We start from the raw sequence: 20,297 nt of genomic DNA on the forward strand, positions 1-20,297 counted from the left end.
ACTTGGGTCTTCGTGCATGCTAGGCAAGCACTCTACCACTAGGCCAAACTCCTGGCCCCTGAACCAAGCTTTTAATCAGTACCTGCAGAATTGACCCGACTGCCCTGCTGAACATTTGTGATCATTTTCTTTCCTAAATGCACAATAGCATTAAATATACACTGTCCTCGGGAGGACCAGAACATAAGACAGGCTCTCAAGTCATCGGGTCATGTGGTTCAGCCTGCTGGCTCCCAGGTATGCACTCTGGGTCCTGTGGGAGCCTGAGTAGGAGCAGCGAGTGTTGAAGCAAGACTGGTTAGGAGAGGGTTTCACCATTCCTCAGGATAAACAGCAGGAGCCGAAACTAAAGCGTATCTCAGTGCCTGACACACAGTAGTCACTCCATAAATACTGTTAAGAAAGAGGAGAAGGAGTCGCCATGAGATTGGACTGGGGTTGGTAATACTGGAGGCCTTTGTAATACAGAAGGTGTAAATTATCTCCTGGCCTAGACGATGGAAAGAGAGCAGTCTGCCCGGGGGTTCAGTCTAATTCTCTGCAATCCCTTCTCCCTCATGCGCCGCTGCCTGTGTCCAGGGAGATAGAGTTTGCAATTGGCCGGTCTAAGGACCGAGCTGGTGCTGTTCGTTAGGGGTGGTAGGAGAGCGGAGGTGGGGCTGCCCGGAGAGGGCGGGGTCTAGGGAGTGGGCGGGGCCAGAACGGGGCGGGGCCGGGCGGTGGGCGTGGCCGGAGGCGGGGTCGGAGGCGGGTCTCAGGCCCCACGCCTGTGATTGGGACACCCAGAAATGCCTGGGATTGGAGGGGCGAGGTAGAGCCTCGAGGAGGTGACGCGGCTGCGGAGGTGACGCCGTGTGGTCGCGCGCCCCTTCCGGCGCGAGGAGGGCGCTGAAGATCCCGGGCTGCTCGGCCGCAGGCCGCCTCCAGCGCCGCGAGATGTAGCGCGGGGGACCGCGGCCTCCCAGCAGAGCCCGCCGGCCCAGCGGTGAGTTCCCGGGGGGCTGGCCGGGACAGGGATGCGGTCTCTGCGCACGGTGTCCGGGGCAGCGGGCTTGAGGAGGCGCACAGCCGCGGGGGCGGGCGGCCCCGAGCTCCCCAGGGTGCGGGCTGCCTCTCCGGGCTCGCGGGCTGGGCCTCGAGGCGGCCGCGCGGTCGAGATGTAAACATTTCCGGCCCCTCCCACGGCGCGCCGCCTCCGGGGCGGCCTCCGGAGTGCAGGCTCGGCGCGGTGGGCTGCTCGGCGGGGCGGTTCCTCCGGCTTCGCGAAGCCCTGGTGAGTGCGTGTCCTCAGCCCAGCCGGCCCCGGGCCACCGGTTCCGGCTGTGGCCGCGACCCGGTAACTGCAGCCGGGCCTGCGGGTGGGGGCTGCGAGTCTGGGGCTGCAGAGCCGCCCGGGCGCGGGGGAGGGGGGGCACGGGGGGAGGGGACTGAGGCTCCTGTGGTCGGCAGGTGAAGCCGGGACAGTGCCCCAACCTTGCTGGGTTGGAAGGGGAGGTCGAGAGATTCGTGGGCATCAGCTAAAACACATGAGCCAAATCGTAATGAATTCCGGGGTGGGGGGAGGAAATCTCACCCTCTCGGAAATCTAGATTTGTGCTCTTAGGTTGGATGCCGGTTTTAGGAAATAAAACAGATCATCGTTTTCCCCTGTTTCTGGTGCTTCGTGGGAGAAACGGACAGGGCGGATTTTCGTTCACACAGGCTCCGATGTCCGCCAAGCAATAGGAAGCCATAGAACTCTGCTCGGTTAACCAACACATCTCCCTTAAGTATTCAGAAGACGGCGTAGGAGCTAGCGGCGAATAAACAGGCTGCCTGCGTCTTTAGGAAGCCAGTGAAGACGGTACTGGCTGGCCGTTTCTGGACCGGAGTGATGATGGGCTTGTTCTCCCCTGCGTTTGTGCTTTGCTAATGGCCAGGCGGGCCGGGGGATGCCCCGGTGTTCCTAAGGTTCTGGAGTGTATGTGCACTGCCAGGAGTTCAGACTGAGCTGCTCTGAGCAGATTGCAGTCTAACGTTAGGGTTCCCGGCTGGCAGCGGCTAAGCTGCTTTATTCCGGTGTTTGGAGAGTGAAGTCTTAAAAACTGATATTATCGGTGAAAGTGAGTCTTAAGGTAGACCTTCACTAAACTATACCTAATTACAGAGTAGACTCTGAAAGCAGTGTTCTCAGTGGTCCAGAAAAGACATAACTCCCCCCCCCCCCAAGTTAAAAAACGACCACTTTGCCCGCAAACTAGAATCTCAGAAGAGTTATAGGAGCCACATTAATTCACTAGAGTCCCCATTGCTAATGGATAAAATGCACCATCTTAAGTAGGCTTTTAGGCTTTGATTCCTTCGGTCTGGCCTCATTTTACCTTTTCTAGATTCCTTCTGGAAAAACGGATTATTCATTAGCCTGGAAGTAGTGTTCCTTCATGTCCTGTTTATACCACCGACCTTCCTGAAATGCCCTGCTCCACCTCTGCCTAGCTAGATCCTTTCTTGAAATCCTTTGACTAAGCTTTCCTGCTCACTTCCCCAAAAAGGGGAGCTTTTCTTCTGAATTCCTCCAGCAGTTAATTGCATTTAACCCTGTAGTGAAGTTGTTAGAAAACAAGTTATTCCCCCTTTCTTAAAATAAGAGGACAGCAACTCATTGAAGCCTTACTCCTCTGTCTTGATTCCAGCCTCACCATGTATGTATGTATCAGATTCATGAAGGATAGAACTTGTCCTTTCTAGGCTAATAAGTTTGTTCTCTTTTTCCCTTCCTTTGAGTACTGAGGTATAAAAGCCAGACAAACTTTTGAGTACTTGTGGTATCATCCTGTCCCATCTGTTCTTGATCATTCTTGTGAATTAAAGAATCTTGTTTGTTTATATTTATTTTATATTTATCCATTTATTTGTCATTTGTGGGGCTTGAATTCAGGACCAGGGCAATGTCCCTGAACTTTTTCACTCAAGGCTTTACTACTTTGAATCCAAGCACCATTTTCAGTTTTCTGGTGGTTAATTGGAGATAAATAATCTCACAGACTTGCTGCCCGGCCTAGCTTTGAACTGAGATCCTCAGATCTCAGCTTCTAAGTAGCTAAGATTATAGGCATGAGCCACTGGCACCCAACTAACAAACATCTTTATTTAGATGTCTTACTAATTACAACTAGAGATTTTTTCTGATGCTGATCAAAGTTGTTACATGTTGTACTTAATGGCTGTTTGTCTCTCTGACCCCCATGGATTTTGTTCCACTCACTATGCTTAAGTTGATTGCTTTTTAATGCTTAAAGCTGTTGAATTCATGATTAATGTTTATGAAGTTTGTAGTTAGATGGATTGAAAAGATTCTTGGAAATCCCTTCTAGCCAAACCAGTTCCAAGTGATCGGCTCTTAGGCATGCACCTAGTTGCCTTTTGCTTCATTGGGACATCTGGAGTACACAGTGTATAATGAGGGCTATATTGTGCAACTATATTCACCACATATCTGTCCTGTACTTGGGAGGTGGTATTAAAAACAGCAGCTGGCATGAAAATCTCTTCTGTGCCTGGATGCTGCTTTTTGTTGTTGTTTTCTTGTGTGTGTGTGTGTGTGTGTGTGTGTGTGGGTGGGTGGGTGGGTGTGTGTTGGCATTAGGAACATTCATTAGTATCTGGTATCTTTTAGCCTGGTACTCATGGCCACATCTATAATCCTAGCTATTAGGATGCTGAGATCTGAGGATTGGGGTTCAAAGCCAGCCCCCAGATAGAAAAGTCTATAAAACTTTTTTTTTTTTTTGGCCAGTTCTGGGGCTTGAACTCAGGCACTGTCCCTAAGCTTCTTTTGCTCAAGGATAGCACTCTGCCACTTGAGCCACAGCACCATTTCTGGCTTTTCTATGTATGTGGTACTGAGGAATTGAACCCGGATCTTGGTGCATGCTAGGTGTGCATGCTAGGCAAGCACTCTACCACTAGGCTAAACTCCCGGCCCAAGTCTGTAACACTCTTAACCAGCAAAATGCCAGAAGTGGAACTGTAACTCAAATGATAGAACACTAGCCTTGAGTGGAAAAGCTAAGGGATAGTGCCTAAACCCTGACTTCAAGCTTTAGTACTGACACACACATACACACACACACACACACACCCTCTCTTCTGTTTGCATAGCTTAACTGGGGAAGCACCATGAAGGAAGTTAGATTGTGATTTTTCCCCTCTAGATTCTGAGTCAGTGACACTTGGCATCAAGTTAGTAGAGCTGAGTCCCAGTGCTTCACTTTACTGATTGTAAACATAGGCCTTTGGCTTGACTCATTCTTTCCCAACAGAGCTAGGAAACTAACAAATAGAGTAGGCATGGGGATTGATAGTTATTTCTTATACTACTAGATGGGTCTTTAGAACTTTGACACCCAGGCCACACGCAGAGACTACCTACAGAATCTCTATGGGTCCGGATACCCCAGGTAAAACTGGTAGAATCTTTGAGCCTTTAACTCAAGAGAAGGAACGTATCAAAGCCTTGTAAACTTGGAAATTTGTTTGTAGAATAAATGTCTCCAAAAATTCTAGGAGCAATAATTCTCCAGCTTAACTGGCTGATGACTAAGAATCAACCTTTTCTTCAAGTTTGATATAGGATTATCTTATTTGTAGGTGCACAAACACCTCCTTCCTTCCATGGCTTTACTCTCTGATATCCTAGGCTTTTCCATTTGGAAGGCTCGCTGGTGAAGGTTTATTAGCTTGAGTCGAAGAAATCACATAAAAAATGTACTCAAGTGGAATGTGGCTTAGTTGTAATTGGCTGTTCTGGGTGTGGCAAGTTTGAGAGGAAAGGTGTTTCCTCTAGCATGCTTATGGACATAGAAAGCTGGCAGAAAATTGAAGTATATCTTGGCTCTCTTCAGTTTCCCAAAATAGTTGTGCAGATTTTCGAACTAAAATGGTTTGTCATTCCCAGTGGCTTGTGAATGGATTACCCTCTTAAAGTGCCATTTTCAGGCCCATGTTTTTTCTTGCCAGACTTCCAATCCCTGTCTCCTCCTCTTCCTGTCTCTGTGTTGCTACAGTTTAGAAGACCAAACTGGACAATGGATTTTTCTCACTCTGATGTCCCGAGCTCCATTGACCTCCATTGTATGTACTTGAATGCCTGCTAACATTTTGTGTGATGAGCGGTAGCTGATGTTGGTTTGTGAGTTACTTGGATTAATAGGTTTGCTGACTCTGGGTTTAGAATATGGGGGAGGTGCAGGAGTTAGTGAGGGAAGAAAGACTTTTCAGAAGCTGGAGTCTGCTTTTGATCTTTGGACCCTGATTTTCCAGCTTTTTTTTCTTTTTCAGGTTTTTCTGTTACTCTCCTTGACTCTAGTAAACTATACTCAACATAGCTTAAATGTGGAATCATTCTAGTTGGTTTTCTTCCTTCCCTGTTCTCATGAGGCAAGGAAGTTATTATCACCTTCTTTGGACCGAGCACAAACTACCTATGCCACCTGAGGATAGTTGTTTGAAGACAGTAACTTGTTCCATTTTGTATTTTGTACTGGGCTTTAGAATTTAGAACGCCTTCAGGTGACGGTACTGGATGCCTTTATTAAATGTCCAGTGAACGTGATAGCTTATTGGGAGGCCACAGCACAAGAAAAAGTGCACAAACCTTGGCTAAGGATAAGAAGTTCAGCTATATAGGTTCATTGGACATTCTGAAATGTTGGATCTGACCAGTTATGAATGTGCATCATTTTATGATCGTGTAGTATTGCCTCGCAGATGTTTGTTTTCTTAGTATCTGCCATTGTTTTTTGTTCTTCCTCAGACTTCTCAAGATGTCTAAAATAATTTGCTTTTCTCTCTCTCTGTCTCTCTCTTTCTCTCTCTCTCTCCCTCTCTCCCCCTCTCCCTCCCTCCCTCCTTTTTTGCCAGTCCTTGGGCTTGGGCCTGAACACACTGTCCCTAACTGCTTTTGCTCAAAACTAGCCCTCTACCTCTTGAGCCACTTGCCACTTCTGGCTTTTTCTGTTTATGGGGTACTGAGGAATCAAACCCAATGCTTTATGCATGCTAGGCAAACACTGTACCACTAGGCCACATTCCCATCCCTTAAATTATTTCTTTGTAAAAATGCTTATTTAGTAGTAGTGCTAGTACTTCACATTGAGGATATATGTTTTGAGGTCAGCTATTCAGGAAGATTTCTCCATGTTTTTTTCTCATGTGGGTTGTCTATCTCCTGAGCTTTCCAGGTCCTCCCCTTTCCTGTTCTTCTTGAGCTAGTTGTTGACTATGACTGTGCTGGTATCTGTTTTGTCTCAGTTTTCCATGCTTAAGAATTGTCTGTGTGTTGACACCATATAGGGGTCTGCTGTAATGAGTTTTTGTTTATGTCTCTCTGATGAGATTTGCTTCTTTCAGCAATTGCTTCTTGATTGAGTATAGCATGATGCATGACCATTCTGAAATTTGAAGCTTGTCTAAGGGCAGATTAAAGTAGTCAGAGATCTTTAGAAAGAAGCTGGGAGAGGAGTAGTGAGAGAATTACTTATTAGGGATGTCAGCTCACGTGATTATAGAGGTTAACTCTCATTTATAATAGGCACTGTATAAGCTAGAGACTCAGAAGAGAGTCCAGTGACGTTCAGGGCTGAAGGCCTGAGAATCTTGGGGCCACTGGTATATGTCTTATAATACATGTCCACCTCTAAGAGAGAAGGTTTATCTCATTTCGTCTGGGCCTTCGCTGTTTAGATGATACCCATCCAGATCGAATGAGGACAGATCTTTCTTGCTCATCGCTAATGTTGTGCCAATTTCTTCCTAAAATACCCTCACAGATATACCCAGAAATAATGCTTCATCTGCTATCTGATTGTCCCTTGTTCCAGTCAAGTTGACACCTGAAATTTGCTATCACACCTGGCTATGTATACCCAATTATAATTCCAGACAAGGAGTTCTGCTTACTCTTGGATAAAAACTAGTAGAAGATGCCTGATGTTTTCTTTTAGTAAGCAGTTGTGGGTGATTAGTGTCTCCTTTGGGAACAAAGTAATGTTTACTTCCCAACACAAAAATGTTGGGCTCCTAAAGCTTCGTTGAGTTTTTCTCTCATAGTGCAACCCAGAACAGACATGCGCTTGCATTGCCCAGGTGCTCTTGGAGCTAGAAAAATACTAATGTTCTGGTCAGGCCATCACTATGTGTAACAAGGTCCTTTGTCTCTGGTACGTAGGAAGGAGAGAACCAGTCATTTGCAATCTAGTAGAAATCTTTGCAAACTTTTCTCTTGACTTTTTTGCATTACTTACTGCTCCCTGAGGACATAAGTAATCTCTGTTTAAATAAAGATTATACCTAATCTCCAACCCATGAAAGCCTTGATTCTTTCTGAAACTTTTCAGAGAAAACTGAATTCTGAGTTTCTCTGGTTTTCCCAAAGGATCTGTATGCTTGTGTATAGTTTCTGAAAAGCTTAATTGGAATGGGGCTTAGTTTATAGACATTGGTGGTTGGGACAGATTTTCAGAGCTGGTGATTTGGTCCGTGTGTGGCAAAGGGCATATGTGGGGCTTCCGGCTTCTAGGTAAGTTATTGCTTGCTTTAAGGAATGTAGAGAGAACTTGTTACCCAGGTTTGAACCCAGGCTATAATCCTGAAATAGAATTAGATTTTGCAGAGAAATTAATCACTAAGTATCTATGCCACATCATGCTGTGTTCCTTTTATATGTGACACACAATTGTTATAATATTTATAGACAAAGCCCAGTGGAGCATCATTCCCTGGGCTAGTTCTCTCTTTGGGGAGAATGAGTTTGGAGAATAAAGGCAAGACTTCTCAGTAAATGGACTTCATACCTGTGGGAGAGACTTTAAAGTGAGAACCCCTTTTTCCATGGTAATGATTTGATGCAGAAATTATAGATCGTAAGGCAAGCAACTCAGTGTTATTTTTTCAGCCTTGTGGGAAAGATGAGCGAGATTCTGGATAAATGGTGAGAATCAAAAGAAGACAGGGATAGATTTCACTTAGGTAATGAGCTGCCTTTGGAGATAGAGGCCGCTAATTCAGTGTAGGATTACAGAAATGAAGCTGGAGTAACACATTGTCAAAACCTTCCATGTTTGTGTTTGTTTTTAGTGTTTGCCATCACTGGGAGATCTCTGCCCCTCGGGGCGAGGGACCCCAACTTTCTCCCAAGCTGAAGCTGCAGGGTATTGTTGAAATACCAGCCAGATGTCTTCCCACAAAGAATCTGTGGCAGCACAGGGCAATGGGGCTCCTGCCAGCAACAGGGAGACTGACACGGTGGAGCTGGCTGAACTGGGACCCCTGCTGGAAGAGAAGGGCAAGCGGGTAACTGTCACCCCAACCAAAGTAAGTTGACCTCCAATAGACCAGAGTCTTAGTTCTTGTGGGGGTCTTTTCTTTTTATGTACTCCAGTATAGGGACTTGAATTCAGTCTTGAACTCTTCCTTAGCTTTTGTTTGCTCAAGACTAGAGCTTTGCCACTTGAGTCACAGCTCTACTTCCGGCTTTCTGGTAGTTAATGTGAAATGAGTCTTGAATTTGTCTCCCTAGGCTGGTTTCAAATCCAAATCCTCAGAGGTCAGTGTCCTGAGTTGCTTGGATTACAAATGTGAGCTACCTGAGCCTGTCTTCAGTGTCTGCTTTTTACCTTCTTTACAGGAAAAAGTTCTCTGGGAATATCCCTATCCAACTCCGCGCGTGTGTGTGTGTGTGTGTGTGTGTGTGTGTGTGTGTGTGTGTGTGTGTGTGTGTGTGTGGTGTTGGGGCTTGAACTTAGGGGACTGTGGTTTCTGTTTTGTTTTCATCTTGGGATTTTGAACACAGGGCCTGGACACGGTCCTTGAGCTTTCTGAAGGCCAGTGTTCTACCACTTGGGCCACAGAAGCATGTCTGGCTTTTTCTGAATCTGCAGTACTAGGGAGTCGAACCCATCGCTTTATGCATGCTAGGCCACCCTCCTGGTCCACGGGCCTGTGTTCTTACTCAAGGCTGGTGTTGTATCACTTGAGTCTACCTCTACTTCTTCCATTTGAGTCTTTATCATTCTGTAATATTGGTATCATTTAGTCTACTTCTTCCTGCTGTATCCTTTGGGGAATTGATTCCCCAAAGTGGTCTAGCACATGACTAAGTATAGCAAGCAGTCAATTAAGATTTAGATTTGAGAGACCAGGAGTATACCCTAGTGGTATAGAACTTGCTTAGCATGCCTGAAGCCCTGGGTTCGATTCCTTGGTACCACATACTCAGAAAAGGCCAGAGTGGCACTGTGGCTCAAGTGGCAGAGCACTAGACTTGAGCAAAAAGTGTCCAAGGATAGTGCCCACACCCTGAGTTCAAGCCCCAGGACTGACACCAAAGGGGGAAAAAAAAGATTAGGTTTCATAAGCTGGAAGTCCCTCTCAAGTAAAAAATGGGAGGTCAAGTCCTGCTCCCTCATGGTTCCTAATGTGTTGCTTCTTCATTTTATTCTCATATTTTACTAACCATGAAGGAGGAAAGAGGAAGGCAGACAAGGGCCCAGTAGTTTTCTTTGAAGGAAAGTATCAGGAAGGACTGCTAGCACTTAGGCCAGAAATTGTAATGTAGTTACTGCTGCAGTGAAGATTAGGAAGTGTCTTTTCAGAGGGCTTGAATAAAACTGAAATAACATGGCGATCCTGAATAAAACCCAGGGGTTTGTCTCTTAGTAACAAAGAGAGAAAATGCCAGAATTTCATCATAAAATCTCAGAGGGATCATATTCCTATTAGGTAGTTTCAACTGGAAAAAGCAAATGAGCATAGCCATAGGAGTTAAGCTGCAGGCTTCCCGTGTCCATGGTCCAGAACCCTGAGACCAGGAAAAAGCCTGTTTCCCTACTGTGCAGGCAAATGCTCTCTCAGGTGCACTCAGTTGGACCCAGGAGTCAGTTCTGCTGCTTCGTTTGAGGTGCAGCAATCCTGGGGTCTGCGGTGGATGGAGTTACAGTCACACTAGCATTCCCAGTCAGTAAGCAGAAATGAATAGAATTCTTGTTAAGGAAATCTCTTTCCATGAGAGTCGTTTTCATCATCTTGAAATTTAGTGGCCTGGAAAGGGAAAACTTATTTGGAGCAAGTTGAGCACCACTTGGACCTTGAGAAGAGAATGGGTCCTGAGTCCCAACAAACACCCAGGGCTGGATCACAAATCTTATCCCCTCCCCCAACCAGTTGCCCTCCTGGAAGCCAGTTACACTTACTCCAGCCTTACAATGAGTTGAAAAATCTGACTGGGGCACAAGGCCTGAGGGAGGCTGGACGAAGTATTTTGGATTAAGGGTGCTTTGGATCTTTCTGTCTGGGATTAGCACACTTGAGGAATCTCTGTAAATTGTTTTTTGTTTGTTTTTTCCTTTCAGGCTGAAGAAGAACAAACATGCCCAGTGCCCCAGGAAGAAGAGGAGGAGGTGAGGGTGCTGACACTTCCCCTCCAGGCTCACCATGCCATGGAGAAGATGGAGGAATTTGTGTATAAGGTAAGCCTAACCTTCAGTCCCCGAAGGGGAAGGACCGATAGGTGTGTCTGGGATATTCCTAGCTGATAAGAGGGCAAGTCAGCCTGGTGCCGGGCATCCCCTGGGAGTGATTTCTTAGTTGGTTACTTAGGTAAATTAAATCAAAGGTGAGAACTGGCTAATTTTTTTTTTTTTTTGCCAGTGTTGGGGCTTGAACTCAGGGCCTGAGCACTGTCTTTGGGCTTTCTACCACTTGAACCATAGCACCATTTCTGGCTTTTTCTATGTAGGTGGTACTGAGGAATCGAACCCAGGTCTTTGTGCATGCTAGGAAAACACTTTACACTTAGGCCAACTGTTGTTGGTTTTAAAAAACAACTGTCACTGGGTGCTGTGGCTCACACCTGTAATCCCAGCTACACAGGAGGCTGAGATCTGAGGATCGAGGTTCAAAGCCAGCCCAGGCAGGAAAGTCTATGAGACTTTTATTTCCAGTTAACCACCAGAAAACTGGAAGTGGTGCTGTTGCTCAGGTGGCTTTAATTCACTGAGGCAAGTGAGAATAAAGATACTTTTGTCTAAGTTTCTGTCTGGTCCCTGGACTCTGTCTATCATGTATGGATTAAGAATTCCTGCTAAAAATAAATGAATAAATAAGTAAATAAAAGGGGGGGCAGGAGTTTGACCTAGTGGTAGAGAGCTTGCCTAGTATACATAAAGACCCAGGTTCGATTCCTCTATAATACGTACGTAGAAAAAAGCCAGAAGTGGTGCTGAGGCTCAAGTGGTAGGGCTCTAGCCTTGAAAAAGTCCAAGGACAGTGCTCAGGACTGGCAAAAAAAAAAAGAAGAAAAGAAAAAAAGAATTCCTGCTCCACAAAGATTTAGGTCCACATCAGCAAGAGCTGAGAGTGTAACTATGGAGGATTGAGCAGAGTAGGGATCCGTGTGTGTAGGTGTTCACAAACAAAGGTGTCTATGCCAGGTGTCAGTGGCTATCACCTGTAATTCTAGCTACTCAGGAGACTGAGATCTGAGGATTGTAGTTTGAAGCCAGCAGTGTAGAAAAGTTCCTGTGAGATTCTAATCTCCAATTAACCACTCAAAAAACTGCAAGTAGAGCTGTGACTCACACAGAGCACTAGCCTTGAGCACGAGTCCTGAGTTCAAGCCTTATACTGACCAGAAAAAGTATAATTTGTTTTCATTCACTGTATTTTCAGGAACTTATTCCATAAAATACTATGAATCAGGCTGGGAGTTTGACTTAGTGATAGAGTGTTTGCCGAGCATGCACAAAGACCAGGGTTTGATTCCTCAGTACCACATACATAGAAAAAGCCGGAAGCATTGTGGCTCAAGTGGTAGAGCTCTAACATTGAGAATGCCCAAGGACAGTGCTCAGGCCCTGAGTTCAAGCCCCAGGACTGGCAAAAAATAATAAAAAAAAAAATAATGCATCAGTGCTCTGCTAGCTCTGTGTATGTGTGTGTGTGTGTGTGTGTGTGTGTGTGTATGTGTGTTAGCAGCTATATCTTGGTCCAGGCTATTACTGTCCCAATGCCATAGAAGCCTTACCAATATCCTTCTGGACTGTTCTCCTTCGGTGCTTGTCTTCGTATTCTCTGTGGCCCTGCCTCAACACACACATGCATATTGTAGGTCTGGGAGGGACGTTGGCGGGTCATCCCATATGACGTGCTTCCCGACTGGCTGAAGGATAATGACTACCTGCTCCATGGCCATAGACCACCTATGCCCTCCTTTCGGGCATGCTTCAAGAGCATCTTCCGCATCCACACAGAAACTGGCAACATCTGGACTCATCTACTTGGTGAGTGATTTGGATAGGAAAAAACTCAATTTTTGCCGATTGTATAGCCTTTGACCAAGTTGTTTCTGTGATCGGTAACTGTGATAGTTGACTGGGTCCACTCATTTCTTCTCTATGCCTTCTGTTCTCATCCCAGAAGGTCAGTAATCAAGTTAGCCACAGTTTCTAATCCATGGTAGAGCTGTTATAGCTGAGGGGTGTCTCCTGCTTCATAACTCCCCACTATGAATACACAATGGTAACATTTCAGAATGCCCTTTTTGTCTGACTAGTGCTATTTTCTTAAAGTTTGGACTGCCTTTCCCATAGTTCAGTGATTTAACGCCAGCCACCTACCATCAATGTACACACCTTTTTCCTCACAGGATTTTTTTTTTGTCCTCCCTTTTTCCATCCCACAGGTTTTGTGCTGTTTCTCTTTCTGGGAATCTTGACCATGCTCAGACCAAATATGTACTTCATGGCCCCTCTGCAGGAGAAGGTGGTGTTTGGGATGTTCTTTTTGGGTGCAGTGCTCTGCCTCAGCTTCTCCTGGCTCTTCCACACCGTCTATTGTCATTCAGAGAAAGTCTCCCGGACCTTTTCCAAGTGAGTTGGAAAGAACATGCTTAGTTGTCACATGTAGCCCCAGTGGTGACCGGGTGCTGGAACCCCCATAACTCTGGTGAGTCTTGGGCATGCCAGTGGAGAAGCTTTTAGTTTCTGTGCTTAGGCTTTACTTGTAAATACTTCATGAGAAAAACTTAATGCAGCATCCTCAATGCACAGAAACTAGAGGCAGATAGATCTTCTACCTGAACAGCACTGTCATTCGCCAAACATGGGGTGCCGGTAGTTTGAGATCTTGTACCTAGCAGCACTAGCTTGCTTATCTTGCTAGTGGCCTAAGCCAAAGTCAGGCGTGGCAAGCAGTCTGTGCTTCCTTCTGCTAGTGCTTTTGCCCACCAGTCAAAGCTTATCTTTGTGGCCCAGGCACTGCGGGAAGCCCCTGCTCCCCTGCTGATGATCCCTGCCCACAGCACTGAGCCTGGACTCTGTTTACATGTGTGCTTGTTTTTCTTATTACTATTGACTTTGGTGATAGTGGTTGCAAGTAAGAAGAATCATAGTTTAAAGTACCCGGGTTCAATTCCGCGGTACCACATACATAGAAAAAAAGCCGGAAATGGTGCTGAGGCTCAAGTGGTAGAGCTCTAGCCTTGAGAAAGTCCAAGGACAGTGCTCAGGCCCTGAGCTCAAGCCCAGGAATGGCCCAAAAAAAAAAAAAAAATTAGGTGGATGCCAGTGGCTCACACCTGTGATCGTAATGAGTCAGGAGCGCTGAGAATTACAGTTCAGAGCCAGTTTGGACAGATAAATTCATAAGACCCTTTTTTTTTTTTTTTTTTTGGTGGGTCATGGGGCTTGAACTGGCTAGGATTACAGGTGAGAGCCAGCGTGCCCGACCCAATCCATAAGACTTTTATCTTCAAATTACCTGCAAAAGTGCTGGTGTGGAGGTGTGGCTCAAATGGTACAGTACAGGTTATGAACAATAAAGGTGAGCTAAGAGGACACGGACCTAGTTCAAGCCATAGCATCAAGGGGAAAAAAAACATTAGAAAGTCTGAGAAAGCTAAAACAGGACAGACAAAAATACCCTTTAATAATACTCCCAATCTAGCTAGGCACGGTGGTTCATGTCTGTAATCCTAGCTACTCAGGAGGCTGAAATCTGAGGATCCCAGTTCAAAGCCATCCTGGGCACTAAAGTGTGGGAGACTCTTCAATTAACCACAAGAAAATTGGAAGTGGTGCGGTGGCTCAACGGGTAGGGCGGTAGCCTTGAGCTGAAGTGTTCAGGGACAGCACCCAGATCCAGAGTTCAGGCCCCCACAACCAACCAAAAAAAAAAATACTCCCAATCTAAGTTTTGTTTGGAGCTCATTATATAAGATGAGAGGCCAGGTACTGGGGGCTCACACCTATAATCCTAGCTACTTTGGAGGCAGCAATCTGAGGGTCAAAAGAAAGTCTTATCCCCAGTTAAGCACCAAAAAGGCCAGAAGTGGCTCAAGTGTTGGAGCATGAGCCTTAAGCACCAAAATTCAGGTATAACATCCAGACCCCAAGTTCAAGCCCCAGGACCAACACCAAAATCAAAAACAAAAAGACTGGCTGGAAAAATCAATCCTCCAAGGTCTTCTCTGCAATTACTAAAATGTTGAAAGTGAAGCTGTGGCTCAAGTGTGGTACAAGATTAGCTTTGAGCAAAAAAGCTAAGGGAGCCAGCAGATGGCTCTGGCTGCTCTAGCAGCAGGCGGCTCACACCTGTAATCCTAGCTACTCAACAGGATGAGATCTGAGGATCAAGATTCAAAGCCAGTCCTGGCACAAAAGGACCTGAGACACTTATCTCCAATTAACCTGGAAAATGGGAAGTAGGGCTTGGCTCAAGGTAGGGTGGTAGCCTGGAGCTGAAGAGTTCAGGGATAATACCCAGGCCCTGGGGTAGGGCTGTAGCCTGGAGCTGAAAAGCTCAGGGACATTGCCCAGGCTCTTAAGTTCAAGCCCCAGTCAGTATCTCCCCCCCCCAAAAAAAAATAAAACAGAAACAAACAAACAAAAAAACCAGGGGATTGTCCAGAGTACTTCTTGAATGTGTGATGCTATGAACTGTGACACTTATAAATTCCAGTGTCCACCAAGGGGATACAGCTGATCACAGCCAGAAAAGAAATGGAATTCCCTGAGTTCCAGAGATTCTTAAAAAATGTGTGAAGTGGAAATGCTTGACCTCTAAAGCCTTATTTTTTAAATTTGTTTGTTTATTTATTTATTGCCAGTCCTGGGCCTTGAACTCAGGGCCTGGGCACTGTCCTTGGGCTTTCTCAAGGCTAGAGCTTACCACTTGAGCCACAACACCATTTCTGGCTTTTTTCTATATATGTGGTACTGAGGAATCGAACCCAGATCTTCGTGCATGCTAGGCAAACACTACTGCTAGGCCAAACTACCAGCCCCGAAGCTTTACTTTAATACTGGTGTGGGATAGCTGTCTGGGAGGTGACAAGAACTCTGGGAGCAGATTGAAGAGCTGTAGGAATTCTTGTGCCCCCCACTGACTGGCTTCATTTCTGTGGCTCCTTTTTAGATTGGACTATTCAGGGATTGCTCTACTGATTATGGGGAGCTTTGTCCCCTGGCTCTATTACTCCTTCTACTGCTCCCCACAGCCTCGGCTCATCTACCTCTCCATCGTCTGTGTCTTGGGCATTTCTGCCATAATTGTGGCACAGTGGGACCGATTTGCCACTCCTAAGCACCGCCAGACAAGAGCAGGTGAGTAGGAAGGTGTGGTGTAAACTTCCCAGGTACCAGACCCCTTCTTGGGTCTCATTTATGTTTAAATCTTGAAAAATGAAAAGGGAATGTAGCTTAATGGTAGAGTGCCTGCCTAGCATGTTTGAAGCCCTGGGTTCAGTTCCTCAGTAACATACACAGAAAAAGCCAGAAGTGATGCTGTGGCTCAAGTGGTAGAGCACTAACCTTGAGCAGAGAGGCTCAGGGATAGAGCCCAGTCCCTGAGTTCTAGCCCCAGGGCCAGCAAAACAAAAAACGAAATAAAATCAAAATGACATTAAGCCAGGCTCTGGTTACAATCCTAGCTTACTCAGGAGACTTGAGATCTGAGGATGGTGGTTTGAAGCCAGCGCAGGAAGAAAAGTCCCAAAGAGACTCTTCTCTCCAGTTAACCACTCAAAAACTGGAAGTGGAGCTGTGGCTTAAGTGGTAGAGTGCTAGCCTTGAGCACAAAGAGCCTCAGGGACAGTGCCCAGGCCCTGAGTTCAAGCCCACAACGGACCAAAAAAAACCCCAGAAAACAGTGACATACATTTCCTCTGTTCAGTCCTCTCACAAGCTTCCTGCTGGTTCAGTGGAGCCAGCAATGAGGCAGATGGCTACCCAGCTCGTTTTAAGCAGAGATTCAACTGCTCCTGCACTTGGTTTGAGACAGTTTGAATGTACAGCGAGCATAGTTTACTGACCTGGCTCATAAGCACTCAGACCAAAGGATTTAAGTTAAGATACCCAGGAGCATTTTACTAGAGGACGGGAATACTTGTTTTGGTGAATAAAATAACCTTCTGCACTTGAGCATAAACACAGGTAACACCCAATGTAAGCAGGAAGATCTTGTGTTGACTCATCTGGACTCTTATTTTTGAGTTTACAATAATACCAATTACTAGTTTTCAGCTTCTTTAGTCTCTCACTGTCAGCTGTTTTAATCTTCAACTGAGAGAATTCAGTATTTGTCATGCACCAACCTTTCACTGGACACAGTATTTAAACAAGGTTTTATGCAAAGATGGAGAGGGTTGTCTCTGCACTTTTCCCCCTACTCACCACCACCACGGTTCTGGAGTGGTATGGAGACAAGTACCCATTCTTTCTCTTTCCTATGTCCTAGCAGTTTCTGGCTACTGCTCATCTGGGGAGGTGTGTGTGTGTGTGTGTGTTTTCTTTTCTTTTTACCAGTCCTGGGGCTTGAACTTAGGACCTGGTCACTGTCCTTGAGCTTTCTCAAGGCTATCACTCTTACCACTTGAGCCACAGCACCACTTCTGGCGTTTTCTGTGTATATGGTACCGAGGAATCTAACCAAGGGCATCATGCATGCTAAGCAAGCACTCTACTAGCAGGCTACACTCCTGGCCCCGTGTATTCACTTTGGTAGCCTTCTTCCCATTCTGGGTCACAAGTGTTATCTGCTGACTAGTCACCCATTTGGGGATTAGATATGACATATCATAAACTGTTGGACTGCAGCGTCAGGCTGCTGTGGCTTCCATGTAGCAGCTGTTTCCTTACTTGACAGTTTCTTGTCTCCTCTGTTCAGGAGTGTTCCTGGGACTTGGCTTGAGCGGCGTCGTGCCCACCATGCACTTTACCATTGCAGAGGGCTTTGTCAAGGCCACCACAGTGGGCCAGATGGGCTGGTTCTTCCTCATGGCTGTGATGTACATCACAGGAGCTGGCCTTTATGCTGCTCGGATTCCTGAGCGTTTCTTTCCTGGAAAATTTGATATATGGGTAAGAAATGACTCTGTGGTGGTAAGTGACTCCCCCCAAATTCAAGGTCTGAGGAAAAGGTACTGGGAAACATTGCTCATGTAATTTTGGAGTGAACACAAATGCCCATTGGGGGAAAATAACCAATGTTAACATTTTGATGTGTTTCTGATAAAGACTTTTAAATGTTTCTACAATAAATACTACTTTTATAGTGTATAAAAATGTTTTAGCCGGGTACTAGAACAGGCTCACGCCTGTAATCCTAGCTACTCAGGAGGCTGAGATCTGAAGATCAAGGTTCAAAGCCAGTTCAGGCACAAAAGGACTAGATCTGAGAGTCTTACCTTCAATTAACCTCTAGAAAATGGGAAGTGGGGCTTGGCTCAAGCTTAGGGCAGTCACCTTGAACTAAAGAGCTCAGGGACAATGCCCAGGCCCAGAGTTCAAGCCCCAAAACTGACCCCCAAAAAAAGGAAAAACTAGGGCTAGGAGTGTGGCCTTGTGGTAGAGTGCTTGCCAGCATGCACAAAGCCCCTGGGTTCAATTCCTTGTTACCACATTCACAGAAAAAGCCAGAAGTGGTGCTGTGGCTCAAGTGATAGAGCTCTAGCCTTAAGAAAGCCCAAGGACAGTGCACCTAGGCCCTGAGTTCAAGCCCCCAGGACTGGCCTTAAAAAAAACTAGGAAAGGCTTTTTTTGATTTCTCGCTGCCCATGAGCTAAAGGTGGTTCTCTTCTTACTCCCACAGTTTCAATCCCATCAGATTTTCCACGTCCTGGTGGTGGCAGCAGCTTTTGTCCACTTCTACGGGGTCTCCAATCTTCAAGAATTCCGTTATGGCCTAGAAGGTGGCTGTACTGACGACTCCCTTCTCTGAGCCTTCCCACCTGAGCAGTGGAGGAGGGCCTTCCCAGTGCTTTTAAAAATAACTTCTTTACTGCAGTGACAGGAAGTCTGAGTTACCTGTTTTTAGAAGAAACCTCATATTGAATGGAGTTCCAGTCAAGCTTCAGCTCACTTCCACAGCCACTGGGCAGTCCACTTTGCATTTCATTCCCCACTGAGGAGGCTGGGAGGTCACCCTCCTCCAGGCAACCACTGGTCCCTCACAGACAGGACTTCGATGCTCATGCTGAGCTCTTACCCCTTCCTCTATAACCATTTTGGGAAAAATAATTATGGACTAGGACTCTTCAGAAATTCTGGGTATTTTTCTGGAAGAAAATGTCCCTCTCTTACCCCCATCCTTACTTTGTAACCTTGGCTTATACCAGGCCATCCATTTTTGTAGCACACTTTTCAAAACAATTCTAACTTGGTCCCATCTTTCTAGGACCTAGAGCTGCCTACAGCAGGAAAAATGAAGCCACCAACTTTTACGTAGCCAGGCTAATCATGAGAGTGTGTCCAGGCTTCAGATAACTTGAGTCTTAGTTTTGTTTTGTTTTTCTTGGCAGAGTAATGTAAACTTAAAATGGGGAAAGATATTTAATATTTAATACTAAGCTTTAAAAGGAATCTGCTATCATTACTATGTATCTTGATGCAAAGACTATGGTGATAATAAAAGAAAGTACAGAGACACTTGCATTCAAAGATTTCACATGTATGGTTTCAAGTATTTGCATACTACTCCAAAAGATTAAGGTCTATCATAATTCCAGATTTTGCTGAGACAAAATTTTGCATGCTTAGCCAAAGGCCTTATTATGTGGGGTCAGGGAAGGACCCAAATTAAATTGCTAGTCTCTTTCCTCAATGTGACATTTTCTATACTTATTGCACAGACATCTGATTTGAGAATTACTAGTTAGTATAGTGTTCAGTAATTGGAAGATTCTCACAGCTATGGGGATATATCCTAGATTTTAGCTTTATTAAAACCACCTTGCCAAGGGTTGTCCCATCTAAGATTTATTCCAGACCTTTCTGCACCTTTGTGATTATGCCCAGTTTGACAAGTAGTTCTGTTGACTGGGTAGGATAAGCTAGCAGTCATTAATTAACAGCTTGTGTAGGCAGGCAGTTAAAGAGGGGATTTGCGTTTATAATGTTGGGTTCACTTAAAGGGTCAGTGAGGAGAACAATCCTCTTAAAAAATAATCACATAAACTAACAAACAAGATCTGTTTTTTATCTTCGGTTGGTAATGAAAGAAATGGGAATTAAAGCCAAAATGGTAAACTATTTCACTCCAGCTAGGTTGGCACAAGTTAAAGTCTAAGACTGAATTTGAATGGCAGTAGGGGCAGACCAGAAGCAGTTGATGGAAATGTACTGTGGGAGACCACTGGGTAGACATGGCATGGACCCAGTCCTACGTTTTGTGAAGTGGGTTGAGGGTACAGCTCAGTTATAAAACAAATGCTTAGCATATGTGAGTCCCTGGATTTTATTCTAGACCCTGGAAAAATGTCATGAAATAACCCTACAATGAGATGTATCTGATAACTAATTTAGGCTAGTTCATTTAAAAGGAGATGGTACTGATTCTGGACCACTAGATTGCTGTCATAACTCATTAATTTGTCATGACTCATACTGAAGAACACTACCATTGAGAATCTTAGCTCGGACCAAAAGGTTCACTGCAGCTATCTATAGTATCAGAGTCTTGAGAACAAATGCCTGCTAAATGGAAAAAGAAATTTTGGTTTACTAATACAATGAAAAACCAGTGAAAATGAATTACTAAGATAGCAGTACATGGCTGAGTTTCAGAATTAACCGGCAGATGTTGAAGGAGGAAGCCACTTCCAGCATATTCTAGTTTGACAGCCCTTCTGTGTTCAGATATTTGCCAAACTGATGACAGCTTAAGGTTGCAGACATATGGTAAGAACTCTGAAAAGGGAATATTTATTCTCCACTGTGGTTATTGAAGTGGTAAGAACAGACTACTTTAAAGCAAAACTGACATTT

At 45.4% G+C, this 20,297-nt stretch overlaps 1 protein-coding gene across 2 annotated transcripts; it reads left to right on the forward strand.

The window, feature by feature from the left end:
* The first annotated feature begins 804 nt into the window (after nucleotides 1-804).
* Nucleotides 805-18,959, forward strand: Adipor1 (adiponectin receptor 1). Of its 2 annotated transcripts, none has more exons than XM_090341409.1 (8): nucleotides 805-985; nucleotides 8,116-8,352; nucleotides 10,389-10,505; nucleotides 12,146-12,317; nucleotides 12,719-12,905; nucleotides 15,451-15,638; nucleotides 17,200-17,393; nucleotides 18,124-18,959. In XM_090341409.1, the coding sequence occupies exons 2-8, from the start codon at nucleotides 8,212-8,214 to the stop codon at nucleotides 18,250-18,252; spliced, it is 1,128 nt and encodes a 375-aa protein (XP_090197535.1). In that variant the 5' UTR covers nucleotides 805-985; nucleotides 8,116-8,211; the 3' UTR covers nucleotides 18,253-18,959. The 2 variants fall into 2 exon arrangements, with proteins under 2 accessions (XP_090197535.1, XP_090197536.1); XM_090341410.1 differs by lacking the exon at nucleotides 805-985 and adding an exon at nucleotides 1,209-1,273.
* Nucleotides 18,960-20,297: the final 1,338 nt, after the last annotated feature.

The sequence above is a fragment of the Megascapheus bottae genome, chromosome 10 (genome assembly GCF_031878675.1).
Source record: "Megascapheus bottae isolate mThoBot1 chromosome 10, mThoBot2.hap1, whole genome shotgun sequence".
NCBI classification, from domain to species: Eukaryota; Metazoa; Chordata; class Mammalia; order Rodentia; family Geomyidae; genus Megascapheus; species Megascapheus bottae.

Excerpts from the sequence above, each read along its gene's own strand:
- Adipor1 (XM_090341409.1), top strand. The coding sequence starts at position 8,212 with ATGTCTTCCCACAAAGAATCTGTGGCAGCACAGGGCAATGGGGCTCCT. Across the intron at positions 10,506-12,145 it reads TGGAGGAATTTGTGTATAAG|GTCTGGGAGGGACGTTGGCG; the intron begins GTAAGCCTAACC and ends TGCATATTGTAG. Across the intron at positions 15,639-17,199 it reads GCACCGCCAGACAAGAGCAG|GAGTGTTCCTGGGACTTGGC; the intron begins GTGAGTAGGAAG and ends TCCTCTGTTCAG.